General features: G+C 52.5%; 1 protein-coding gene across 1 annotated transcript in view; it reads right to left on the bottom strand.

Moving 5' to 3' along the window:
* Positions 1 to 27476, bottom strand: part of LOC111537879 (cadherin-23) — an 89771-nt gene that overhangs the window by 12018 nt on the left and 50277 nt on the right. Inside the window, exons 11-27 of the mRNA XM_023204998.2 lie at positions 24250 to 24471; positions 23843 to 23962; positions 22680 to 22860; positions 17730 to 17863; positions 17054 to 17263; positions 16416 to 16523; positions 15092 to 15194; positions 13728 to 13853; positions 12808 to 13011; positions 10524 to 10982; positions 6957 to 7073; positions 5607 to 5831; positions 4906 to 5075; positions 4557 to 4694; positions 3438 to 3557; positions 1119 to 1296; positions 774 to 985 (exon numbers count right to left, since the gene is read on the bottom strand). Coding sequence (XP_023060766.2) covers positions 774 to 985; positions 1119 to 1296; positions 3438 to 3557; positions 4557 to 4694; positions 4906 to 5075; positions 5607 to 5831; positions 6957 to 7073; positions 10524 to 10982; positions 12808 to 13011; positions 13728 to 13853; positions 15092 to 15194; positions 16416 to 16523; positions 17054 to 17263; positions 17730 to 17863; positions 22680 to 22860; positions 23843 to 23962; positions 24250 to 24471 — 3027 coding nt within the window. The remainder of the gene's footprint in view (positions 1 to 773; positions 986 to 1118; positions 1297 to 3437; positions 3558 to 4556; positions 4695 to 4905; positions 5076 to 5606; positions 5832 to 6956; positions 7074 to 10523; positions 10983 to 12807; positions 13012 to 13727; positions 13854 to 15091; positions 15195 to 16415; positions 16524 to 17053; positions 17264 to 17729; positions 17864 to 22679; positions 22861 to 23842; positions 23963 to 24249; positions 24472 to 27476) is intronic.

Genomic DNA, 27476 nt, shown 5'->3' with positions numbered 1-27476 from the left:
TGAGACAAGTTTGGGGGAAGTGGGTTGTGGAGGAGTCTGTCCTTTTTGGTAGACACCTAGGAGCAAGAGATGGGGTACTTACTTATTATTAGTCCTATTTTGCAGAGGAAAAAATAGACTTACAGAAAATAGACTTACAGAAGTCACTTGCTCAAAGTCATTGGGCTGAGAAGCGATAGAGTTAGACTTCAACTAAATTTTTTTTTTTGTATAGAGTCTCACTCTGTTGCCCAGGCTGGAATGCAGTGGTGCGATCTCGGCTCACTGCAACCTCCGTTTCCCGGGTTCAAGTGATTCTGCTGCCTCAGCCTCCTGAGCAGTTGGGATTATAGGCATGCACCACCATGTCCAGCCTTTTTTTTTTTTTTTTGCATTTTTAGTAGAGATGGAATTTCATTATGTTGGCCAGGCTGGTCTCGAACTCCTGACCTCAAATGATCCGCCTGCCTCAGCCTCCCAAGGTGCTGGGATTACAGGCATGAGCCACTGTGCCCGGCCGAACCAAAGATCTTTTACTAGCACAGCCTATATACTAACCACTGTTCAATACCACCCTGTGTGGCACTGGACAGGTCTGCTTCCTTCTCTGGCCTCAGCTTCCCCACCTCAATAAACTTTTTTTAATTAAAAAAGTTTTTTTTTCTTTTTTTTTTCCTGGAGCTACTTTCCTGAAGCCAAGTTTCCCCATCTTTAGAGTGTGGTGCTCCCACTCTTCTAGGCCACAGCTGGAAGAAGGAAATACTGTGGGCAGGAGGCCCTGGGGGCAGAAGTACCTCTCTGATGTGGAGGATGGTGCCATTGGGTGGGCGCACAAAGACAGGGCGGTTGTCATTGACGTCGATGACCTCCACCAGGAGCATGGTGGTGCCCCAGAGTGGGGGCTCTCCGCCATCTGTGGCCACCACGGTCAGATTGAACCTCTCGTAGGACTGCAGTGGCCGCTGTGTGGTCACCAGGCCCGAGTCCATGTCCACATGGAAGGCCTCTGGCAGTGGGAGCAGGAGAGTAGCTCTGGTTGAGACGTCCTTCCCACCCTTCCCTCTACTCCTGGCCTGGGGTGGCAGGCCTGCCCCTCCCACCCCGCAAGGCATCACGGGTGTCCAAGGAAGGCCACATACCCACGCCAGAGCCCTCGAGTGAGTAGGTCAACTCTCCATTAGGACCTTCATCCTGGTCAGTGGCCATCATGGTGATGACCGAGGTGCCCGCCGGCTCATTCTCATACACACTTGTGCTGAACTGGGGCTTGGAGAACTGTGGCCGGCAGTCATTGACATCCAGCACTTGGATCACCACCTGGGTGGAGGGAGGTCAAAGCTAAAGGTGAGGAGCAGGATGGGGCTGCCACAGGGGACCTGGTCATGCAGGAGTAAGCCCGGATAGAGGAAGGACAGGCACCAGCCTGGGAGGGAGGTAATATCTTCTAATGTGTTGGAGTCTGATTTGAAGCAACTTATTTAACCCCCTGAGCCTCAGTTTCCTTGGCTGCACAATCCTAGATCCTTGGCACAGTGCCTAGCTCAATAAACACTCAACAACTAGAACAGTGGTTAACAGGTAATCTGCACCTGGGCCCTGAAGCAGAAACCCCTTATCCCCTCACATCTCTTACTTTTGTTCCTTGCTACTCCCCACAGTGGCCCTATAAATCTGGCTCTAATCTCTGTCCCTTAGTGCTGGTTTGGTGGCATTCCTCCACTCCCCAAGGCTTCTCTTGACTGGGATTTCTGTCTGGCCTGAGACTTGGCTTCCCTAACTGACCTCCCAGTCTAGGGCAGGTCTTATGGACACAGCAAACCATGGGGCCTTTGCTCCCAGGTTGCTGGGACCTGCCTGAACTGCATCCTTATCAGAGCCCTTCATAGCAGTGACTTCATTTTTTTTTTTGATGGAGTTTTGCTCTTGTCACCCAGGCTGGAGCACAATGGTGCAATCTCAGCTCACTGCAACCTCCACCTCCTGGGTTCAAGCGATTCTCCTGCCTCAGCCTCCCAAGTAGCTGGAATTACAGGCACGCACCACCACACCTGGCTAATTTTTGTATTTCTAGTAGAGATGGGTTTTCACCATGTTGGCCAGGCTGGTCTTGAACTCCTAACCTCAGGTGATCCCCTCGCCTCGCCCTCTCAAAGTGCTGGGATTACAGGCATGAGCCACCATGCTCTGGCCAACAGCAGTGACTTTAAAGATCCCCTTTCAGTGCACAAAGCACTTTCAAACCACCTCATGTCCCCAATTGCACATCTGTACCCTCCTTTGCAGATCCGACAACACAGGCTCAGAGAGGTTAACTGACAAAGGTAGTGTGCTCAGCTCATGGAACTTGAGTCTTCTGATCCCAAATACTGTGCTTTTCCCAACACAGCACATGCATATGTGACAGGGATGAGGTTCGGATGTGTGCGTGTGTTCCCAGCCCTCTCTACCTGCCAAAAAGAAGTGGTCTTGGCCCATTTAGCTGTTCACACCCCCGACCTTTCAAGAGAGTTTCCTTCAGATGATGAGTTTATTGTGAGGGAGAAGTGAGTACTACGTACAGAAAGATAGGTCTGACAAAGGCAGAAGAAGGGAGGAGAGAGAAAGAGGACGCAAAACCTTGAGGCCTGGGACTTTGCATAGAAAAGGGGATTGAGAGCCGAGAGGGTGAGATGCTGGCCTCAGAAGAGCTGTGTAGACACTGGAATGGGAATGGGGTTGTGACTTGGAGCCCTCATTAGTATTCTTTAAGAGACATAACTAGGCCAGGCTCAGTGGCTCAAGTCTATAATCCCAGCACTTTGGGAGGCTGAGGCGGGTGAATCACCTGAGGTCGGGAGTTTGAGACCAGTCTGACCAACATGGAGAAACCCTGTCTCTACTAAAAATACAAAATTAGCCGGGCGTGGTGGTGCATTCCTGTAATTGCAGCTACTCAGGAGGCTGAGGCAGGACAATCGCTTGAACCGGGAGGTGGAGGTTGTGGTGAGCCAGATCGCGTCATTGCACTCCACCCTGGGCAACGAGAGCGAAACTCCATCTCAAAAAAAAAAAAAAAAAGAGAGAGAGAGAGACATAAACAAACATGATTCCTTCATAATTATGTTTGCTTTCTGGACTGTGTTTTTTTCAATGGGACACTATGGTGATACTGGGCCATGTGGAGCCCCAAACGTTACTTGGGTTACACCCAGGTATGTTTAGCTGCCTATTTGCCAAAATATTTTGCCAAATAGCAGTTTGGCAAAGATTTCTCCCAGAGGGTCCCTGTCTTCCTAGGCCACAGTCATGGGTTACAACCCATCCAGTCACCCTCTTGCCTTCTCCTTTCCGTCACTGTGTCTCAAAGGGGACTGGGTGGCTCTGCTCCCAATCTGTAGCAGTCCACTCGCTAGAGGCTTTGCTTGTTGCCTCCACAACCCCAGTGCCTGTTGTCCCTGGCCCAGGTTAGCTCCCCTCACCTGCACTGAATTTTCACGACGGTTGCTGGCTACATCCCCAGGGTTGTCTTTGGCCAAGGCAGTCAGGATATAGTGGTCCTTCTTCTCCCGGTCCAGAGAAGACAGCACATAGATGTCACCCTAGTAGGGAGAGGGTGGCTTTAGGTCCTTCAATCATTCAAAAGATATTTATTGAGCACCTACTATGGCCAGATGCTGTATGGGGTCTGGAGATTTGACACTGAACAAGAGAGACAATAACTCCTGCCCCCAGGAAGCTCCCATTCTAGCTCTTCTTGCTCTCACTACCCCAGCCTACCTGGGGATGGGGGGACCAGCCCAGCCTGCAGCTACCTGCCTGACCAGGAAATAGCATATAGTAGGTACCCCATAAATGTTCAATTGTCTTAATGCCAGGCCTGGAGCCATGTCTGATGGCTCATACCAAGCAGGAAGGAGTGAACCCTGCTGAAAGGGCAGAGTGCCAGACGATGTAGGCAGAGCAGGGCAGTGGAAGGGAAAGTCCAGTTCCAACCCCAGCAACTGGGGAAGGCCCTGCATGACCAACGAGGCCTAGGCCACAGGGCTCTCTCTCTATACTGAAAATAACAGCTTTGAACCAATTAGCAGACATTTGAAATCATCACCCATCTTTTCTCTTGAATTTCGGCTCTTCCACAGGTCTGAGATTCAAGGAAGCATGTGGGAGGCACCCTTTGGGGCATCCTCCCTTCCCCAGCACTGAGTATAGGGCCATATATACAGTAGGTGCTCAGACACTGTGCCCACTTTCTGCAGTGCTTCCCATGCGTCTTTTCTGACTATCTCAAAAAGTAGCCCCATGGACTTCAATCATGCATTTTTAGTGTGCAGAGGACACATCTCAGAAGTCCCACAAAGAGCTCATTCCAAAAGACTTGGCCACTTCCTTCAACATCTGTTGGGACAGAAAGGCTGCAGTCTGACAAATGTCTGGGACTCTGAGAACAGGGTTTGCTGACTTGGCTAAAGAACCTCTGGGGCTGCAGATGTCCAGGTGACAAGACCCAGAGGGATCACTGCAATACTTTTGGTGGCTGCTCAGTCTCTGACCCTGAGTCCTTCCCACTTCTAGATTCCAGGCCCTCCATCACTGCTCACCGTGGTGGGGTTGATGGCAAACTTGCCCTCTCCATCTCCAAGGCTGTATTCAATGAGTGCAAAGTTGCCTGAGTCAACATCAGTGGCAGTGACTGTCAGGATGACTGTGCCCACAGGCACATCCTCAAAGACCGCCTCCTGGAGCCCAGTGGGCAGGCAGAAAGGGTAGGCCAAGGTCAGTCCCAGAGCCCGACCACAGCCCTAGAACTCACTGAAGCAGGCATCAAGCTGCTCGTGGGCTGAGCACTCCCAGGCGGGTTAGAGGCTGGCAGGGTGGGAGAGGAAGACGCCCAAAGACCCCAAGGAATGGCCACAGGTCCTGGACCCAGTCTGTGGCCTGGCCACTCACCTGGTAGTAGGGCTGGTCAAAGATGGGGTTGTTGTCATTGATGTCCACGATCTCCAGGTAGACAGGGATCTCAGCTGCCCGGGGTGGGGACCCGTTGTCTGAGGCCCTCACGGTAAAGTTGAGCCAGTGCACCTCCTCGTAGTCCACTGTCCGGTTGGCAATGACCTTCCCTAAGACACAGAGGCTCCCATGGTCATTTTGGCCATGGCTCATTCATGGCAGCTCTCCAAAGTATGAGGGGAAGGACCTGGACTCCGAGGGCCAGGTGTGGTCACTTGAAGGAGGGTGGTTGGGCAGCACTGCCCAGCGGCAGGGCACACAGCAGGGAGGGACTAGTGTCCAGTTTTTCTTATGGAGGGTGAAAAAGCTTCTCCCAGTCACAGGGATGAACATCAACTAGCCCAGCACCAGAGACACCTCCTTCTTGGCCTTCCTGCTCCCTCAGTGGTACTAATAGTAGGAGCTTGGCTGGTCGGATATCCCAGGTTTCCGGCAGACATCAAGAGGCTTCCATCCCAACCCAGGAGTAAGCATTCTGTCCCTTCCCCTGGTTTGGGCATCTGGAATCTGGCATGGAATGTTGGCCATCTTGGATCTGGCCCAGTCCACTGAGGGGCCACGGAGAGGCTATGGTCTCTCCTGGAGGCTAAGCAAGCACAGATACATGCCCCCAGCCCTCCTCTGATAGATTTCTGACCTACCTGCTGAGGAGTCCTCCAGCTGGACGTAGCCTGGGGGTACCAGGTCCAGCAGGGTGTAGGTGACCAGCCCATTGAGGCCCTTGTCAGGGTCCACAGCTGCCACAGCAATGAGCGTTGTCCCGGGGGTGGCCCCCTCCAGGATCCTCTCCGTGTAGTAGGTGATCCCAAAGGGCTTGAACTGGGGCGTATTGTCATTGACGTCTAGGATGTTGACAGTCAGCTTGGCTGGGGTGGAGGCCGGGAGTAAGGGAGAGGGGAAGGACACCAGTGTGGCTGGACCAGGTCTTCCTTAGCCTCAGCCAAGCTGGGAGAGCACGGCAGCATCCCACAGTCCCCCGGAGGCCTCCTGAGGATTGACCTGACCCTCAGGCTGCAGGACAGGAGCCTTTCCAGTGGTCTACTAACTCGCTGTTCCATAAGAGGAAGGGCTAGGTGACCCTGGTGGAGCCCTTGGCCCTTTCTGTGCCCTGGTTTCCTAACCTGCTTAATGACGTAGGGTAAGATCATCTTTAAGATCCTAGATCCTGTCTGAGCTGTCCCCTCTATGTAACTGGCCTGGGCCCTTAACCATCTAAGCCTCTGACACAGAAGAGATGACCAAGTCTGCCCTTCCTTCCAGAAAATGTGGCCTTCTGGGCTGTGAAGATAAGCAGTCAACATCTGCCAGGCCTGGCTTCCCCCACAGCAGCTGTCTCTGCCTCATGTCCGAGGCAACTTGAGGCCACCCCATCCCACTTCCCCCTCTCAACTCTCGCTCTGCCCACACAAAATCCACCCCTCTGCCTCCCCCTCCCAGCCCATGCCTCAGGCTGCAGGCAGGGTGGCCTGGGCACGACTGGCAGAAGGTAACACTAGGCCCCTCCATTCTCCACTGTAAGTGCCTGCATCCTCAAAGCAGTGTCTGTGGCCTAAGGTCACCTCCCCTTGCTCTTTGCTTCCTCTGTGCTAACCCTGTGGCTTCCTATAAGATCATGGGTTTCCCATCTCACATCCTAGCCACACCCTGATTACCAGTTCTGCTGGCTGAACCTAAGCCTCTGTCAAACCATTTTTTCTTAATCCTTTCCAGTCTCTACCAAGCCTCCTCCTTACTCTGAGCCTGGGGGTTCAGATCACACACAATTCTGAGCTTCTGGATCCTCCACTGCTGAGCTCTATGTAGCTATCACCACCCTGGGCCTCATAGTGGCTGCCACCTTCCATGCCTCTTGTGTTGCCTGACTCCTGGCTCCTGGAGCAATTGGGTCTTGTTGCTCCCTCCGTGGGGACAGACCAGTGCCTGTTCCCCACCTGCCCCCTGCCCTGATTGGCTCTGAGTGACCAATGAGAGATGTCTGCAGGGAACCTTACCATTTGGCACACTGACAGAGCGCTCTGGTAGGTCGCTGGCATTGTCAATCACTGAGAGAGTGACCTCATAGGTGGCAACCAGCTCCCGGTTCAGGGGGGACTTCACCATTACAGATCCTGTGGACCAGACCAGGCCAGGTTCAGCCTGAGAAGAACCCCCTAAAATCTGCCCTTCCCAGGGGTGCTCCTGGCCAAACCCTCCCACTCCCCACAGAGGGTGATGGTCCCCAGTGGATTCTGGGACTTGTGGCTGGGGTGGGCCCACAGACTCCTCATAAGCTGAGGGCAGGTGGTTCTGCCCCTCCTATGATGCTTACTAGCCAGGTCATGTTGGGGAAGTTATGTCACCTCTCTGCACCCCTGTGTCCTCGTTTGTAAAACAAGATAATTACACTCCTGACTATCAACCCATCCTTTTCTCAATCCCCTACTATTTTGAGGATTAGAAAAACAAAATGAGCTTCCATTTGTAAAGTACTTAGAACAGTGCCTGGCACACAGAAGCTATGTAATTGCTTGTTTAAAAACTGCTGTATTCCCTAACAATGCAAATGTACTTAACACTACCGGACTCTACACTTAAAAAGTGGCTAAAATGGTAAATTTCGTTATATGTATTTTATCACAATTTTAAAAATGCTTAGATTCTAGGGAGATCACGTTTAAAAGAAAGTCATGGTAGCTGAAAAGCCCTGAGGGGTTCCCTGGAGGGGACAGTGGTGGGACCATCTGGATACTTCAGGTCCATCCCTTTGTCTTGATTAAATAGGGAGTGACATGGACTGATTGTGGGACAGGAGCATTGGTTCCAAGGCAGTCCTAGCAAGGGGTTTCCTTCTGTTCTATGCACTGCCTCCCACAGTCCCTGCCTGTTCCCCAAATCAGAGAGGAACCCCCTAGAAGCATGGGCTGGGACTGGACAGACCTAGTTTGGCTGACCTCAGTGCTGGCTTTCTTGGGACCTTTCTTGTTCCTGCCTGTTAGAGGGCCTGGTGGTTTCTCCTCCCACTGGCTTCATCGCAGAGTGAGACTTCCTCTCCCTCTCAGGTACGGGGGTCTCTGAGATTCCCTTCCCCCTTGGCAGATCCCCCTGCTGGGCTTCTGTCCTCCGTGGGTCCCCAGCCATGGGGTAGTCACTTACCCTGGGCCGCCTCCTCCTCCTCCTCTTCCTACTCTCGCTCCCTGTCCCCCAGGCTGGGGAGCGAGGATGGGGAGAGGGCGGCTGCATTCAGTCTGCAAAGGCTGGGCCACGGCCTTGGCCCGGGCCCCACAGGACAGGAAGGGTGGTGGGGGTGCGGTGGGCATGGAGGAAGGCAGTGGGGTGAGGCAGAGAAGAGATGAGGTGGGAAGTGACAGAGAAACAGAGCTCAAACCTGTGGGCCTGCCAGCCGTGAGGAAGAGAGAAGAAGGTTAACATCAGTTAGTTCAGGGTGCAGCGGGGATGGAGCAGAGCAGGGCAGGGAGGATGGTGGGGACTCAGCTGACGGGGTCGGGGGAGGGAGAGGTGGAAACAGGGAGTGGGGAGGGGAAGAGACACTGGGAAGGAAACCAGGGGAGCAAGTGGAAGCCCATTTGGAGTGGAGAGCTCAGGGGCTGAGGCTGTGGCAAGAAGAAAAGGGAGAAAAGTGGGCAAGGGAGGAGTGGAGGGCTGAGGAGGAGGGGGCAGAGAAGACACTGGAAAGAAAAATAGAGAAGAGAGTCAGTTGGAGGAAGGGGGAACAGGAAAGAGAAAAGCAGTAGGGCATTGAGCAGAGCCTCAAGTTGAGCAGGGACGTGGAGCAGCTCTCCATGGTCCTGACCAACCCGTGCAGTCAGGAATTTTGCTAACCTGGGATGTAGCTGGTTCTGTCTAACTTCTCCTAGTGCTCGTGTTTTTTTCTTCTTCTGTTTCCCTTTGGGCCTCAAATGCAGATTGAGGTTATCATGTTCTTTGGCTGGCTGCACACTATGACCACTGGCACCTCTCTTGTTTTATGTGTGCGTCTACTCCCTTTCATCCCCATACTCCGCTCTCCTTTCCTTCTCCCTTCAGGCAGTCATTGTCATGTATTGAAGTATATTTTTTGTTAATAAAAGTATTCCTGAAAATCATATATTGTTTTGTATGTATTTTATATTTATGGAAATGGTGCAGTGACATATATCTCATCCCATTTCTTATCCTTTTCTAATAATACTTATTATTAGGATCCATCTACATTGCTCTGTGTGTGTCTAATTTATTGCTTCTCACTGCTGGCACTGCTGGCTGGTACCCCCATGATGTGCGCCCACAATATTTTACTCTTCAGTCTCCCAGAAATGGACACCTGCATTGCCCCAACTCCACCATCACCAATAACACTGCAGTGAGCATCCTCAGACAGTTTCATTAATGCCCTGAGACTTTCTCTGCAACATATACTGGGTAATGATGGTACAAGTGTACCTTATGCTAGATTGCTATCCAGACAGTGGAATCAGTCACAACTCCTACAGCAGTGCATGAGGGTTTCAATGTCCCCACACTGTCATCAATATCAACATTGTCCAGCATCCTAAAGTCTGCTAATCACGTGTGAAAAACTGATATCTTACTGCTGTTTTAGTGCTTTGTCACAGCCATATTGATTTCTCTATCACTCCTCCGGGCCTTCCAAGAGGTACGCCAATCACATTCATGTCCCTTTCCTAACTCCCCAAAGGAGAAAACACTGAACTTTGGGGAAAATGATAAAACCATCAGCATTACAATAAGCTGCATACATTGTGAAAGATAAGCCATGGTTCTGTTAGTTTCATGACAGCATAAGAAAATCATTGATCTGCATGCAACTTGCAGAGGATTTAAATGGCCAGCATACATATGAAGAAAGTATTCAGCCACCTCGTTAGTAAAGAAATGCATGTTAAACAAGGTATCAGGGTTGGGTGCAGTGACTCACGCCTGTAATCGCAGCACTTTGGGAGGCTAAGGCAGGTAGATCATCTGAGGTCAGCATGATCAAGACCAGCCTGACCAACATGGTGAAACCCTGTCTCTACTAAAAATACAAAAATAAGTTGGGTGTGGTGGTGCATGCCTGTAATCTCAGTTACTCGGGAGGCTGAGGCAGTAGAATCGCTTGAACCTGGGAGGCAGGGGTTGCAGTGAGCCGAGATCGCACCATTGCACTCCAGCCTAGGCGACAGGAGCGAAATTCCAAAACCAAAACCAAAAACAAAAACAAAAGAACAAACAAGGTATTACTTTCCTTTAAAATTGCCAACATGAAAATGTTATCGTATTTAATGCTGGCATGAGTGTGGTGAGACAGGTGCTCTCATACACTGGTAGGGTGAGGGAATCAGGAAGACCAGAGGAGCTGCTCAAGGGAGGAGGAGAAAGAGAAAGCAGAGAAAGAAGGAGCAAGGGGAGAGATGGAAAAGAGAAAGAGGGATCTGGTTTCCCTCCAGGGGAAGGGGAGAGAAGAGAGTAGCAACGGAGCAGCAAAGAAAGAGAAAGAAGGAGAAAGAAGGGGGAAGCAGGGAGTAAGGAGACAGGACTAGGATCCGGGAGGGAGGTGGGAGGAGTGCAGGCCCTTGTACCTGTGTTGATATTCACAGCAAAGGCATCCTCCTGGTCGGGCACCAGGCGATCAGTGTCATCCTTGGCCACAATGCCGACGATGTGGTACTCTAGCTTTGGATTGAGGTCGCGGTCAATGGCCGTGACATTGGCAATGATAGTGCCCAGCTCGGCTGACTCCAGTACGCTCACTGTCTGGATGGGGTTGAGGAACTCGGGGCGAGAGTCATTGATGTCATCAATCAGGATGGTGATGATGGCTGTGCCCGAGAGAGGAACGGTGCCCCGGTCGGTGGCCACCACCGTTAGCCTGTAGGACTCCTGCTCCTCTCTGTCGATGGTGGCATTGCCAACACGGATGACCCCGGTGACCGGGTGAATGAAGAAGCGGTCCTGAGCCCCAGCTTCTATTCGGTAGACCAGTTCTCCATTGAGCCCACTGTCCTCATCTGTGGCTGTGACTTGAAGGACTGAGAATCCTGTTGGGGAGGGAACAGGGAGTAGCTGCGCACAGTGGTCTCTTCCAGAAAGAGCTACCAAGACACATTTGTTGGTGATGTACAAGAGGCCCCTTCTCATGACAGCCTTGACAGCATTTTCTTCTATACCTTTTTCATACGTGCAATGTTATAGGAAAATGGAATATTATTTTATTTTATATTCTTGGATTAAATATTTTATAATGTAATAATTAGTTGTATCTTCAGCAAATGGTCTGCTTTTGTCTTTTGCCCATTTTTCTGTCAATTATACAAGTCATATAATTATGACAACTTGAGACAAATATATATATATATATATATACTTTTTTTTTTTTTTGGGATGGATTCTCATGCTGTCACCTAAGCTGGAGTGCAGTGGTGTGATCTTGGCTTACTGCAACCTCCGCCTCCCAGGTTCAAGCAATTCTCATGTAGCAGACTCCTGAGTAGCTGGGATTACAGGCACCCAGCACCATGCCTAGCTAATTTTTTGTATTTTTAGTAGAGACAGGGTTTTGCCATGTTGGTCAGCCTGGTCTGGAACTCCAGACCTCAAGTGATCCACCTGCCTCAGTCTTCCAAAGTTCTGGGATTACAGGCATGAGCCACCTTGCCTGGACTGAGACAAGTATATTTTTCTGTTTGTTGTTTGCCTTTCAATATTGGCTATAACTATTTGATGTAACAAGGTTTAAATTAGCATGCATAGAAATTTAATATTTTTCCTTTTGAGTTCTTTCGTTTCTTTTATGCTTAGAACCTTCTTATCCAGAAATGAGTTATTCACCTAAATTTTCTTCATTTATTGTTTAGTGTTTTCTACTTTTTAATATTTTCTTTTCATTTGTATTTTGATATCTGATATGGGGGAGAATCTACACTAAATATTAGATTATTATTATGTTAGATTACATGCAGATTATAATAATTAGATCTAATTGATTAGATTAGATTAAATAGGTTTTTTGCACACTGAATAAGTAGCCTCCCCATTGGCTTCATTGCTTCCTTTATCACATCATATTTTATTCTTTAATTTACCAGTATCTGTTTCTGGGCTACTTCGTCCTGGAGTCTTGGGCCCATATTGCACGGCTTTAAATACTATAGCTTTGTAATGTGTTATAAAATCTGGCAAGCCAAATCTGACTTATTATACTTATGTTTTTCAAAATTTTCTTATTCTTCCAGAAGTTATAGTTTGATTTTGATGGGAATCATGTTGATCCTATTTTGACTTTAAAATAGTCAGTCTTTCCATTTGGGAATTCAGATGGAGAATACTTAATCTTGTAGGCCTGTGTGGTGGCTCACGCCTGTAATCCCAGCACTTTCGGAGGCCGAGGCAGGTGGATCACCTGAGGTCAGGAGTTTACAACCAGCCTGACCAACAGGGTGAAACCCCGTCTCTACTAAAAATACAAAAATTAGCTGGGTGTGGTGGTGGGCCCCTGTAATCCCAGCTACTCAGGAGGCTGATGCAGGGGAATCACTTGAACCTGGGAGGTGGAGGTTGCAGTGAGCCGAGGTTGTGCCATTGCACTCCAGCCTGGGCAACAAGAGTGAAACTCAATCTCAAAAAAAAAAAAAAAAAAAAAGAAAGAAAAAAAGAATCTTGCTTCGCAGACAAGATATGGAAGCTCAGAGGAGAGAAGCAGGGGCCCAGGTCTCCTGACTCCCTCTCCAGTGTGCTCTCTACTCACCCTGCTGCCCATCTTTCTCCCCACTAGAGGCAAACTCTGTGTCCAACCTGAGGCTCCAGTCCCCTGTGACCACCACCTGGCCCCTGGTTGTGGGGCACTGGGGCCTGTCCCCTGCTTACCAGGTGGGCAGTTCTCTAGCAGGTGGACAGTGCGGGTGGCAGGGCTAAAGGTGGGGCAGTTGTCATTGTCATCCAGGATGGTGATGAGCAGGTGGGCCGTGCTGTTCAGCAGCCCGATGTCCTCAGCCAGAAGCAGCAGCTCCAGGATGGGTAGCAAGAATGCCTCCCGGTCAATGATGACACCTGACCTCACGGTCACCACACCTGGCACCCGGTGCCGCCAGCCAGGGAAACACACAGAAAAGGGGTGCAGTGGGGAGATAGGGCAAGAACCAACAGGGAGAGAACAGAGAAAGACAGCGGCACCATGGGGACAGAGATGAAAGAGGAGCAGAGGCAGTAACAAAATGACTTTCTTCCCCACAGGCTCAACCACCCGTGCTTAGGGAGGGCCCCATGTGCCTCCTGTGGTTGTCCCCTCTACAGGTGCCCTCTGCTGTCTTCAAGACTCCTGCCTGGGAAGAGTGACACAGGGCACAGGGTTGACCTTCTCTGTTGACAGAGGTGCTTTCTTGTTGGCACTTGTCACCAAAGCAGCCTCCTGTCCAGGACCAGACTGATGTGACATGGTCTGGTTGGAGGACAGGAAAGTTGCTCTGGCTACTTCTGCTGGACTAGGGGCCTGAGCCTCTGGCCTGCGCATGGGGAGATGACGGGAGGGGGCTGGGGGTCTCCCGGCCTAGGCTGAGAGTTTGTGCACCAACAGGTCCTGTGTATCGTCTCCAAGCCTCTTCCCAGGTCCCCCTGCCAGGCCACTGGTGATATAACCCAGCTGCAAGATGGGGACTCTGGGCTGTGAAAAATGGGGTCTCCATGGACAGCCTTGGTCCAGCACTGAGAACGGAGGCCCTCAATCCAGCAGTGGGGCCATCCCCACCCTAGAGTCAGGCTGGGAGTGCTGGGTGGCACAGAGACCTCACCGGTGCTGCTGTTGATGTCAAAGAGGCCACTCTGGGCACCCAGCAGTTGGTAGGTCACCACGGCGTAGATGTCTTGGTCTGCATCCAGGGCCAGGATGGGCCCATTGAGCACCGTGAGAGGGGTCCCTGGGCCAGAAGGAGAGGGGTCACCACAAGACCAACCCAACCCCGTGCCCTCCCACCTCCCCTGCCCTGTCCCGGTGAGCCATGGCTGACGATGGATGAGAGGGGAGGGAGGTGAGGTGGACAGGGTGGGGAGGCCCTGGGGGCGGGCCTGCGGCAGCCTTGGCAGACTGAACGCAGATGCCTGGGGAGCGGCCTCAAAGCCCTGCTGGGGAGAAAACATGAGAGTGGTGAGCAAGGCCCCAGCTGCCCAGAACCACACCTGCCTTCCCAGCAGCCTTTGAGGCTGGTCGCTCCTCGGGAGGGTCTGGGGCTCCCTGACATCCCCTCCCCATGTGTGGGTCTCGCCTGTCCACACATGTGTGCACACAATGCTCTACCTTTGGGGATCTGGCCATACATGACTAGAAAAATCCAAACATGTGTGCGTCAAGTTCTGTGTTCACGTGGCCACAGGCACTTGCCCAGAAGCAAGCACAAGCCTGGGAATCCCTGGTTGTGCGCTCGTGTGCCTCTGCAGGTGGGCATGTCTGCATATGAGAGTATCAGTGGGCACCCACGTGCCTATGTGTGTCTGTGCACACGTGTAACCCCACGCACATGCCTTGGTATGGACACACATGGGCACATGTGTGAGCATACACACAGACAGGTTTAAGAATGAAATTCACCTAAGGGGGACGCCCAGCCAGAGATGAGCAGGGGCTGGGGAGACTGAAGGAGTGCAGGTGCCACCTCAAGGGACATCAAAGAGGAGATTCTGTCCCTCTGAAGGGAGGTGAGGCTGGTCAGTGCATGCGGGAGAGGGCTACACTGGCCTGCCCAGGACCCCCTGACCTCCCACTTCTGATTATAGATGCTCCCCAGGACTTCCAGAAGCCCCTGGGATGCCCAGCACTTCCGGGGTGGAGGGAGCAGTGAGGGGTGGGCCCACTCCCCTCCTAGGTAGTCCTCACACCTTAAATGCCCTTCTTGAGGGATGGTGGGGTAGCTCTCAGACCACCCTGGGGAACAATGACCACGACTGTCTCTTCCAACCAGACCTGTAGTCTCTTTGGTGCTCGTAGAAGGCCCGGCAGTCCCAGCCCGTCATCCCCTGGAGTTGAGACCATCCTTCCCCTCCCGCATCCACTAGGGTCTATGTTCAGCTATGCCATCAGGCTTAAGGGAGGTCCTCAGGCACCACAGGCCCCAGTGGTGCCTGGCAACAGCAGGAGCCCCCAGGCGGGCCCAGCACCTACCAGCGGGAGAGTTTTCCATCACCTCTGCCTGGTAGGTGCTTTTAGTGAAGAGGGGGTGGTTGTCATTCTCATCAGAAAGGAAGATCAGAAGCAAGTCATAATCCTGCAAGGGGCAGAATGAGGCAGGTTGTAGGTCATGCTCAGCAAAGTACCCCCCACCCAGGTGGGAGGAGGGTTGGGAGGTGGAGGATCAGGGCACAGAGGTGGATGATCAGAAAAACCCACACCAACATGAACTCACATTTTTCAAAAGAAGACATACAAGGGGGCAAGAAACATGAAAAAATGCGGCCGGGTGCGGTGGCTCACGCCTGTAATCCCAGCACTTTGGGAGGCTGAGGTGGGCAGATCACGGGGTCAGGAGATTGAGACCATCCTGGCTAACATGGTGAAACCTTGTCTCTACTGAAAACACAAAAAGTTAGCTGGGTGTGGTGGCGGGCGCCTGTAGTCCCAGCTACTCGGGAGGCTGGGGCGGGAGAATGGTGTGAACCCAGGAGGCAGAGCTTGCAGTGAGCCGAGATCGCGCCACTGCACTCAGCCTAGGTGACAGAGTGAGACTCTGTCTCAAAAAAAAAAAAAAAAAAAGAAGAAGAAGAAGAAGGGAGTAGAAAGCAGAGGAGCACTATATGGGAGGCGCATATAGCTTATGAGTTTCTCCAGCCTGATGTATCCTCTGGCTACACAGATAGGGAAACTGAGGCCCAGAAAGAGTGGTACCTTGGCTGAGCCACACAGCTAGTCAGGGGCAGAGCTGAGATGAACTGGGCCCGCAGGCTCCTGGCTAGGGATCTACTACAGATTCATCGGCTGGAAGAACAGAGCTGATCCCCAACCCAAAGGGACTGTTTGCTTTGTAACATCCACCTCCCTTTAATCAAGAGCTCATTTCTTTGGCTTTTGAGGGGAGAGCCACCTGGAAAACACAGCCCTTCGAGGACCTCAGAGCATGCTTGTGGGTGCATGCAGGCACATGTGCTCCATGCACAAATGCAGTGTGTGTCCAGGTATCAGTGGTTTGGGGCAGAAACAATGGTAGTTGATGTTCACTGAGTGTCGTGTATATTGGCTCCTTCATCCTTTCCACAACTCTGGGGTAGGTGTGATCTTCATTTTGCAGAAGAGAAATGGAGGCCAAGAGGACTTAACTCGCCAAAGCCATGCACCTACTGAAGGGAAGAACTGGGATTTGAACCCAGCAAGTGCTCACTCCAAAGCCTGCGCATCTAAGCCTGGCCATGCTGCCTGCAGGAAGGGTGATGTGTTCTCTCTCCACGCACCTCCCCCTCCCAGCCCCACTCCCACTAGTGCCCTCCAGTCTCACCCTCCTGGCTATGCGTGGGTTCTCCGGGTTGTCCTTCACAGAAATGGTCAGCTTGTACTCTGGAATCCGCTCACGGTCCAGGGGCCGGTTCACAGTGACGATCCCTGTCTGGGATGTGGAGGGTGGTGAGCTGCATGGAGACCCGTTCCCTGCTTTCTGCTTTGGCCCACAGATGCCAACTGCTCTGCCTGGCCTTCCTAAATTGCCTAAGAGATGGTCTAGAAGATCAAAAATGTGGGCTGGCAGGGTCTCAGCAGGGCGAGAGTGACCCACTGATGCCCAGGCCTTGCTGCTTCTAAGGGATGGCCCTCTGAAGTCCCCATGGTGTTGTTGGCCAGCTACAGACACCTCAAGAGGTTAAGTGAGAACTTTGGTGCGTCTTGATTAAACCAAGTGGTCCCACAGGCTCTGGTCCCATCTCTGCACATGACAAGCCTCAGGGCTGGCTCTAGGTGGACTCCAGAGATGGTTCACTGGGGAATCCAAGATTCCATGCTTCCCACAGAGATGTCCTCATCCCAGTGGAGGAACGGGAGCCTGGTGGAGCCCAGACGGTGGCAGCAGAGAAGCCTCTAGGGCAGGGTCCTCTTTTTCACTGGAAACCCTGGGAAGCTCCCTGGGGTCAGTCTTGGCCCTACCGTGGCATTGATGAAGAAGGCCCGCTCTCGGTTGCCCGCAGTGATGTTGAAGGTGAGGCGTGCATTGCAGCCGCTGTCAGCGTCGCTGGCCAGGACATGGGCGACAAAGCTGGAGACAGGGCTGTTCTCGCTGATGGTGATGTTCATGGGCAGGTTCAGCAGCACAGGGTCGTTGTCGTTGATGTCTAGCACCCGGATCCCCACCAGCATCTGGGCCAGTCAGAGGAGGAGGAGGGAGGGGAGGAAGAGCGGGGGATATTGCACATGGCAACCGAGGAGGAGGTTCGCCAAGGGCGGCATGGAGGGAGGGAGGGCGCAGTTGGTCATGGAGAAGAAAGAGAAATGGGGAGAGGAAGACAGAAGAAAACGAACATTAAAAAGTCAAGAAGATGAAAAGAGGATGATGAGGGAAGCAGGAAAGGCAGAGGCAGAGGACGGGCAGTGATGAAGGGAGTGATGGGGCAGGGGTGGGTGCAGAGGGGGCGCTGAAAGGCAGCATCTCCAGAGAGGTGCTGGGTGCGGTGAGAGGTCTGTTAAGGGCACCAGGGGCAGGCCTGGCCTGGCTCCGGGGCAACCTGTGGCCTCTCTTGGCACAAGGGTAACAATGTTTACAAGAATCTCTGTGGCAAGTACAGGGGCAGCGAGGTGAAGCCAGTGGGTGGGGCCCCAGACTCACTGTGGAGCTGAGTGGGGGCACCCCCCGGTCACGGGCACAGATGGTCAGGTTGTAGAAGGCGATGGTCTCCCGGTCCAGCTCCACGTCCTTCCGGACTCTCAGCACCCCCTCCACAGGAGAGATCACAAACTCCCCTGGGTGCCACCCAGGAGAGGCCTGAGTTAGTCGGGCATTGGCAGGAACTGCAGAGACCCCAGGACTCCTCTTGCTTCTTCTAGCAAACCTCATTCATCAGAGATGGGGGACAGCTGGGGCCTGGGTCCTCCAGTGACCCCAGCTTCAGTTCCTCATGGGAACTGCAAGGACTGAGATGCGCAGGTGGATGGTAACAGATCACCACCAGAGGTGAAGGTGGATGCAGGCCACTCATGCTCCCATGTGCCAGACCAAGCAGCCTCCTTCCCTGGGCCACAGGCAGGCCAGAGACTGGCCTGAGTAAGACAGTTATGTTGAAAAAGTGGTGGCTCCTTGCTACACTGGCGCCCCCTGTCTAAGCACACTCGATCAATGAAGGCATCAGGCGCTTTGCAATGTATGATCCGTCCCACAAGCCATGGCTTGTGAAAAAGGATATTGGGAAGGGCAGACCTGACCACAAAGCAATGCTAATGGTGAATGTGCAGGCACTGGGCAGGCAGAAGGGGACGGATGAGGGGCAGGGAAGCCCACAATGCCCTCTATTCAGTCCCCATATTGAGCTGTAGTTGGAGTGCAGAGTGGGGGGTTCCCTATGCCTGTGGTGACCCTGATTTCCTTTCCTTGACATTTCTGAAGAGCCTCACTGGCCCTGTGGCCCCAGAGTCCTTTTCTTGACTGGGTTGCAGGGCCCGATGTCTGAGAGTCCAGAGCAAGAACCTGAGATTCTCAGATGCTGACCTGGAAGGCAGCCCAGAGACTGTCCAGTCCCTTGTGTCCTTTGGAAAATGAACCAGGAGCCCAGGGAAGGGCTGCCACTTGCCTGCACTCCTACAGCAAGTGAATGACAGACCAGGATTCAAACCCAGTGCTCGTGGTCTTAACCCATTGCCTCGTACAGGACTTGTGTTCTTTTCAGACAGCACCACTCAGAGCTGACCGGGGAGGGGTGAGAACAAGGAGGGTGGAGGGAAGAGGCAGAGGGAAAGAAACCAGTGAGCAAGTGCAAGCCCAGTTGGAGAGGCAAGAATGGTGGGGGCTGTGGCTCTGGCAGGAAGAAAGTCAGGGGGACGTGAGCTAGGGAGCTGGGAGAGCCTGCAGAAGAGAGGCCACCTCTCTGCATTCCCCCAGGAAATGGAAGGGAGAGAAGGTTAGTTACCTCCTTCACTTTCCCTTTGAACACTTGGTGGAAAGGGCCCAGAGTGGGGCACTGACTTGCTCCAGGACACACAGCACACAGGACAAGGCAAGGTCAGGGGCCCAGGCTCCCCCACAGTTTTCTCTGCCTGCCTCTTCACATCCTACTCACAATTCCCTGTCCCCAGCTCCTAATACTCTGATTTACAAAAACAGCCCCTCCCAGTCCCACCTGCAGCTGGGATTTCCCACCAGCCCTTCTGCTCCCAGGCTCTTCCCGTCCAGAGGGCTTCACCCTGCCTGGGGGGCGGAAGCTGCTTAAAGCAGGATTTCCTGAGCCTAACACCCCAAGGTCTCCAAAGAATTGGGGATTCCCTTTCTAGGGGTTTCCCAGCCCTGTCTCAAGCCCTGGTCATATGCAGGCAGAGGGCCTCCTGCTCTCCTTCCAAAGTCAGGAGGAGACACCATCACCACTCCCTTGAAGGCTCAGGGAGGCAGGCCCAAGGGACCAGGGGTAGGGCCAGCCTAGTTCCCCTGTGCAAATTCTCCTCCTCAGCAGCTTGCTCCGGGGCCAGACTTCCCCATCCCTCCACAACTTCTGGAGACCGGAGGTTAAAAGCATAGGCTTTTGATCCAATCATATCTAGGTCTGCATCTGGACTTCATACCTGTGTGCCCCTGGGCATGTTACTGAGCCTTGCCTTGATGTTTTCATCTGAAAAATGGGCTAATAGAGAGATGTCACCATGGGATTGTGCTGGTACTGGACAAAGCCTGGCCCACCTTGTGTGTGCTGATCCCAAAAGAGAGCCCAGGTAGGCCTCTGAAGGAACGGGGAGCTTTTAGGGAGGATAAGGATGTAGGAAAGGGTCCAAGGAATGGGCGTGACCAGAAAGGGCAACTGAGAAGGCTGGGGCTCGCGGGAAAGGCTCAAGTGCACGTGGCCTGTCTCCAAGCTCTTCTTTGAGCACACAGCTCCTCCTCAGGGCTCAGTGGGGCTGCTAAATGCCCAGAAATCTGGCATCTGTCTCCCTATAGAAAGCAGCCTTCCAGCCTCAGGCTGCAGTGTTGGGAAGGCGACCTTTAAGCTGGGGTCCCAGGCACGTCCCTCCATGCAGTGGTGCACTGTGAAACCAGCTCTCCCCAGACAGCGGCGCTGACTGTAGCATCTGTCAACCTTTCAGTGACCAACATGAACCCCGAGGTGGGAGGAGATGTGGGAAATGGATGTCATGACCCATGTCGGCAGCACCATCAGGCCTTCCTCACCTCTCTCAGCCTTCATTGATCATTTGTGAGATGCGGGTGGCGCTCAGTGACCCCAAAGTTATCTTTGGGCTCTAAATGTCTACTCTTCCTTCCTTGGGGGAGGAAGCCTCCCACCCAGGTCAGCCTCAGGAAACTCCTAGACGTCTCTCACTCTTTTGGGGGTCTGTCTCTTAGTCTGCCGGGGCTCCCCCACAAGGTCCCAGATTCCTAAAGCTCATCCCAATTACATGTGGATTGAACCCGGGAAGTTTTGCTTGTGACTTAAAGGCCACGGCATGGAGGTCTACATTGTGCTCTGTGCCTCGAGGCTGGGGTGCAGAGCGGGCCCCTCATGGGGTGGGGCTTCAGCCTTCTGCCCAGCACCTGCCTCTCCACCAGGTGCTGGCATCCTCCTGTGCTCCAGGGACTCTCATAAAATTACAAAATCTCTGTGTTTGTGAAAACAGCAGAAGAGAAAAGGCCTTGCTCTGCTGGTTTCCAAATGGGAAGGCCTAGTGCTTGGCCAGAGAGGAGACTTTGGGACCCGAAAGGGTAGCACGTCCGAAGAGAGTTACCCACCACAAGCTCTGACAAGCAGGGGCTCTCATTCTCTCATTTGGGCCTTCCACAAATAGAATGTTGCTTTTTCTGCCAGCCTCTTAAGTGCAAGCGAGCCTTGGGTTCACTGTTGGATCTTCACACTGCTCTTTGTTTCCTGGATTTAAATACCTCTATGCTGACAACTCCCAAATACCCGTCTCCAGCCCAGACCTCTCTCCTGAACTCCTGACTTGTATATACAACCGCTACTTGACATCTTGAACGGACCCTTCTTTCCCTCCACGACCTCCTGCAGCAGCCCCTCCATCTGTCAATGGCAACGCCATCATCTTTCAGGCTGCTCACGCCAAAACCTTTGACTTTCTCTCACATCCCACAGCCATTCAGTTAGCACATCCTACTGACTCCACCTCTGAATTACACCAGAGGTGGCCACCTCTTTCCACCTCTGATGCCACCACCCTGTCCCAGCTACCTCATTCTAGCCTGAGTGATTGCAGCAGGCTCCCACCTGGCCTCCCTGCTCCTGTTCCTTCACCCCTCCAGTCTGTTCTGAGCGCAGGAACCAGAGTAGTCCTGCTGAAACCTAAGTCAAATAATGTCTCTTCTCTGCTCAAAGCCCTCTTAGGGCTCCCACCTCAGAGCAAAAGCCATGTCCTCATGATGCCCCTCAAGGCCCAACAGCATCTGGCCCCATTACCTCTCTGCTCTCATTTCTTCCTACACTTCCCTTTGCTCAAATTTCCCCCAGCCACAGGCCTTTTTGCTTCTCTGTGAACCTGCCAGGCATGCTTCGATCTCAGGGCCTTTCCACTTGCTGTTTCCTCTGCCTGGAATCCTCTTCCCCAGATGTCACTTGACCCACCTTTGCCCTCCTTCAGGTGTTTGCCAACCTACAATTGCTGCCTTCGCCCTGACACTGCCCATCCTCCAGCTTGATTTTATTTTTCTCCATAGCCCTTAGCACCTCCCAGCATACTAAGTTATCTACTTAGTCAGTTGGTTCATTGCCCGTGTCCTCCAACTGGAATGTATGTTCTATGGCGCAGGGATTTGCATCTGTTTGGTATTCCAGCTCTTGGAACATGGCTGGCACACTGGAGGTACTCAATAAATATTTACTACACGATCAATTAAAAAATCAGGATGTTTCACGAAGATTTGGATTTCTGCTTTTCTTTTCAAAATGGGCCCAGGCACTCCCAGGCTGGGATCTGGACACAGCTACAACTGGCAGGAGCTGAGCTGTGGCTGCGCAGTCCCCACCGCTCCTGATTCTTTCCTACACCATCTCCCATGAAGTCTCCTTGCCTGACCCTAGCTGGCCTCTTTGGGTCTGGGATTCCCACTCTATAGTAATGAGTGAAAATGGACTTGAGAAGTTGCCCTCAAGGCCAGGGCAAACTCTGCTCTTCATCTAAGGAGAGGGCTGTGAATGGGTGACCATGAGATGTGCAGAGCAAGCCAGGCGCTCCCTTGGTGTGTGGGTTTGGGGTCCTGAGGGTGGGGGCTGTGTTCTGCACGCACTGTAAGGATGTGCTTCCCTCGTCTACCCTGGGGCCCTTCCTCTGGGTATAAAACAGGGCAGTTTAAAATCTTGTTCTTCAAGGGGTCTGTGTCCCTCCAAGACCACCAGCCCTTGTTCCCAGATTTTAGGGTGTTCTCACCACATCTCTGGGAAGAAGGGGTGGGAGAAGATTATTTTCATCATTGTCATAGATGGGGAAACGGAGACCCAGAGAGGACAAAATCACATAGTGGTAGGGCCAAATGCCTTGAGACCTGCCTTCTTATCTTCCCCTGAGTGGGTGCGCAGGTGAGACCCCGTGGGTGGCATGCCCCCCACTGCCCAGCACAAGCCCCACTCACCCAGAGGGTCTCCGTCCACGATGCTGTACTCCACCTGCCCATTGGGGCCTGAGTCTCGGTCATGGGCCAGGAAGGTCCACACTCTGGGCCCCGGCTGGCCCTCGGTGACTTCAAATGGTCCCTCATAGTGCCGGGGGAAGGTAGGCACGTTGTCGTTGATGTCATTCACATTCACAAGCACCTGAGATGGTGGAAAAACTTAGCCAGGGCCTCACCCCAGCCAGCTTTCTGCTGGGCCTACCACTCACTGGGCCTCAGTTCCTTCCTTTGTGAAATGGACCTGACAATTCTGCCTCATGAGGCCCATGGAGGAATCACATGGGATGTCAGATATGGGTGGGCCTTTTAAGCCATGCATGTGGATGAGTTATCATTATCGCTAAAGCCTTTTATGGGCATAATAATCATATTAATAAAAATGCTATTGGCCAGACACAGTGGTTCACACTCGTAATCTCAGCACTGTGGGAGGCTGAGGCAGAGGCAGCCTGGGCAATATAGCAAGACCCCACCTCTACAAAAAATAAAATAGTAATACATTAGCTGGGCATGGTGGTGCATGCCTGTAGCCCCAGCTACTTGGGAGGCTGAGGTGGGAGGATTGCTCTTGGGTCTAAGAGGTGGAGTCTGCAGTGAGCTGTGATCAAGCCACTACACTCCAGCCTGGATGATAGAGTGAAAATCTGTCTTAAAAAATAACAATAATAGTACAACAGTACTGTTATAAACTTCTATTTGTTGCTGCACTGTGGTTGTCTTACAAGGTCTCATTTGCTCCTCTCACTCCTTAAAACATAGTTTGTATTGTCCTCCTTTCACAGATGAGGAAATGGAAGCAGGGAGGTTAAGCAATTTGCCCAGGGTCACACAGCTGGAAAGTGGAAGAGCAGGGACTTGAAACCCAGAGTTCATGGTTTTCCCATGAAGGAGAGGAGGGCAGGATTGTCAACTGTCTGACACATATAGCCACACAGGGAAGTTCAGTGATCTCCTTAAAGTCACACAGCAAGTTTGAGTGAGTTGCTGAGATTAGGACAGGGGTCTTGGACTTAGGCATTTCCCTACGACAATCTTCCCCTAACCTATTCCCACATTGGAGCTTTCTGGGTCCTGTCCTTCCCCCACCTCCAAGTCCAGGTCGGGTCTGTGTCCCACACACCCACCGTGGTGGTAGAGGTGAGGCGGCGGGATAAGATGGGGCACTGGTCTGTGGCAGTGACGATCAGGGTGTAGCGGCCGTGGCTGATCTCGTAGTCCAGCTCTTTGGCAGTACTGATGACACCCTAGGGGACACATGGAAGGGACAAGGATGGACCTAAGGCTGGTAGGTCTGGGGCACCCTCTGACCAATTTGGGAAGTAGGCCCTGACATTGGAGCCATGATGAGGAACCACTGCTACCCCCTAGCCCAGGCTCCACTCCACCAAACTTTTCATCCTCCCGCACTGAGTGCCCCCACACTTTCCCCTAGACTGCATCTTTGCTCCATCCCCCTACAGTATCACTGAACTCCTTGCCAGTCCCTGGAGAGGTTTCGCCCCTTGTCCTGATCCTGCCATCAGCTGCTGACCATGTGTCTGTCGATGCGGAAGGTGTTGATGATGTTGCCTGCGACGATGGCATAGGTGACTGTGCCGTTGGGACCCTCATCCAGGTCCAGGGCCTGGATGGTGATGAGGCTGGTGTTGAGCGTGTCTGGGCCCTCATCCAGCAGCACCTCATAGTGGGGCTGCTGGAACATGGGCGCGTTATCATTCTCATCCACAATGGTCACGTACACGTGCGTGGTGGCCTGTGGAAAAGAGTGGATCAGGTCCTTGGTCAGGTGGCCAGAGGGACTGAGGTGGATCCAGATGGCCGTGCTCCTGGGCTGAACTCAATGTGACTCACACAGATTGGGCAAGGGAGAAGAAAGCAGTGGGGAAGTCACAGGCTGACAGAGAAAGAAAGCTCAAAAGCTCCACCAAAAGCCAAAGCAAGGTAACTGCTCTGTCCTAGATGGCACTTGCACCACCACTCCTATGTCTGTGACCCCCCAGCAGACATCATTAATCAATCACAGAACTGCTGAGGCCAGATGCAAACTTGGGATCCTTGTCAGCACAGTGCTCTAGTGATGAAGACTGGCATATGGGATGAACCCTGGTAGTCAACCCAGCTCAGAGCTTTACCAGGGCCTGTGTCTTATTGAGCCTAGGTGTCCTGCCAGATTACAAGAGGCAAGAATGTGAGACACTCGACCCAATGCCGTATTTAAGCTTCATCTCATATAAGTGAAAGAAATACATATTTTCAGAAGGAGGACATTGGGTTTGTGGCAATTTCGTGGGCAGAATTTGTTGACCTGTGAAAAATAAGACTCACAGAATATAACTTCATTACAAGAACAGCTTCTACAACATACTCTCATGTGATCCGCCATCTCTGCCAATGCTTGGGTCAATTGGACCACAAATAATATTCAGCTAATCAGAACCCAGCAATCAGCACTCAAGAATCAACTAGAAGTGCTTCTTGCTCCCGCTGCCTGCCTTTCTCCACCTGGGAAGATGTCCCTTGTGGACTGACTGCCTTACCCTGGCTCTCTTGCTATCCAGCTTCCTGCTGGGCGTGGCCAATGGGAGGCCCTGGCAGAGGATGAAAGCAACAGGGAGAAAGAGGCGGGGGTGTTTCTTCCACACTCTCTCCATTCCTCACTGCGGTTCTGCCCATGGCTGTGTTTCCCCTGCTTGGAGACAGGGGTCCCCCTTTTATAGCACCAGTTTTCACTGGGCTCCAGAACATCACTTCCTCTTCTTTCCCTTTGGACTCATGAGTGGTAGTGGCTTCCTGTGGTTGGTGATAGTCTCTGGGTGCTTCACCAGCCTTCCTAAACAGTCCCTGTATTACCTAAACAGTCTCTTCAGTTGAACCCTTTGTGAGTGTGCCATCTGTTTCCTGCAAGGACCCTAACTAATACAAACCATAATGAGTGACTAAAATAAAACAATAAGGTGTTAATCACTGCAAAGGTGTCTGGGTAGAGAGAATGTGACTAGGCCATTGCCAGGCCAGAGAACAGAAAGCAGGTGGTATAGACAACTCAGTGTAGGCAATCTGCACATGGTTTTTTCCTTGGGACTGGCTGGCTCTGGAGCTACCAATGGAAGGATGGACAGATGGGCAGGGGATCAGGACCGAAGAAGGCTGTCACTGTCCCTGAGGAGGCAATGATTCCTCTGAGATGCAGCTCTGGATCTTGGGGGTGGAGGGTATTGGGTGTTTGTTGAAACGGTTTCCAAAGCAGGTAGGGTTGGCAGCCTTGAAAAGGAGCTGTGTGGCCTTGGGCAGGTCACATTCCCTCTCTGGACCTTTGCTGTCTGTTTAATAAAGGACCTGGCTTGATTTCTAAAGTTGTTTCTAGCTCAGATGTTCTGGGTTTCTGGTCTGTTGTCATCAGCTAAGTGGACTAAAGTCCACCATTAAGGAGGCATTCCTTTGGGTTGCAGGGTCTCAACGAATCTTAAAATAACAAGCATGCAATGGGGGAAAATGCATTATTTTAACATTTCTCAAACTTTTCCACCAGAGTGGTGGAGAGGGAACTTACACAGTCTGAGGACTGGCCTAAATGATTTGTCTCCACAATGAAATATCTTTGCAATCTCTCATGTTCTCTTCGAAAGCTCATGTGGATTTTACATCCTTCTCCATCATTGTTCCTGCTTGTTTTCCTTAAAAATAGTGGTGGAGGCCCCAAATATTCAAATAAAGATGACTGTCAAGGAAAGCCACCATGTCCATCTTGTGGCTCTGCAGGACCTGGAGGCAGCTGTGAGTACTCACTAATGGTGAGGGGCCCAGCCTCGAGCCCTCCTGAGTCCCCTTACCTGCTGGCAAGAGTACAAGAGCAACACCTTGCAGGAAAGGGGCTGAATTCCAGCCTCTCTGTTGGGGAGGGAATGCTGACATTTCCCACTTTCCCAAACTCACCTCCCAAACTCCCTGGAAGTGGGTCTAACCAAGGTGTAGGCTGCAGGGGCGGGGAGTGAAGAGTTTGAACAGAGTTGTGCCTTGGAGCCCCTCCTGCTCTGAGACCAGGTCTGGGCTTGAGAAGGGAAGGTGGGTTTGACTTCTTCTGGTCTCTGGAGGGAGAAGAAAGTCAGTGCTCCAAAGGCCCTCTAAGCTGAGCCCTTCCTGTCCTGTCCTGGTGTTGAGGAAACAGTGCTTGAGGTTTCTGGACCATGGTCCTTGGGCAATGCCTGTCTCACCCTGATGCAACCCCAGGAGGCTCAGTGGTGGGCAGTGTGGCGGGGAGAAAGGAAGTGAAAAGGGGGAGGGAACTGGGCCCAGCTCAGAGGCTCTAGCCCCCTGCGGAAGGGGTTGGCAGGGCAATTGCTATCCTTTCTCTAATTCCAGGCTCTTCCCAGCTGCTAGGCCCTGGGACAGAGGGAGTCTGGTTTCAAGGGTGTCCTGAGCAAGGCCAGTCCAGGAAGGGTTGAGATGGGGTGGTGCTCTAGGGTCTTTCCCTTAAGGGACCACCCTCACTTTTGCCAGAGGATGTCAGGGTGAGAATGGCCCAGTGTCCACCTGATCTCAGTTGGCTTTGTACCTCCCCTGGTGGAAGGGAGCTCACACTGTGCCAGCAGGAAGGGCCCTGGGCTGCCTCCCGAAGTGGAGTCACAAGGCCAGGAGCATGCCCAAGGACCTGGGTTATGTCCTGGCAGCCTCTGAAGCTCCCATCCTGGGGGAGTTCCCTGGCTCCATGGGAACTGGGCCTGCACAAGGTCACTTAGTAACAACATGATGCCTCAGCCT

Source organism: Piliocolobus tephrosceles, chromosome 9, assembly GCF_002776525.5.
Source record: "Piliocolobus tephrosceles isolate RC106 chromosome 9, ASM277652v3, whole genome shotgun sequence".
Lineage (NCBI taxonomy): Eukaryota > Metazoa > Chordata > Mammalia > Primates > Cercopithecidae > Piliocolobus > Piliocolobus tephrosceles.
The sequence above is the reverse complement of the archived record's forward strand: the minus strand, read 5'-3'. Positions and strand labels throughout refer to the sequence as shown.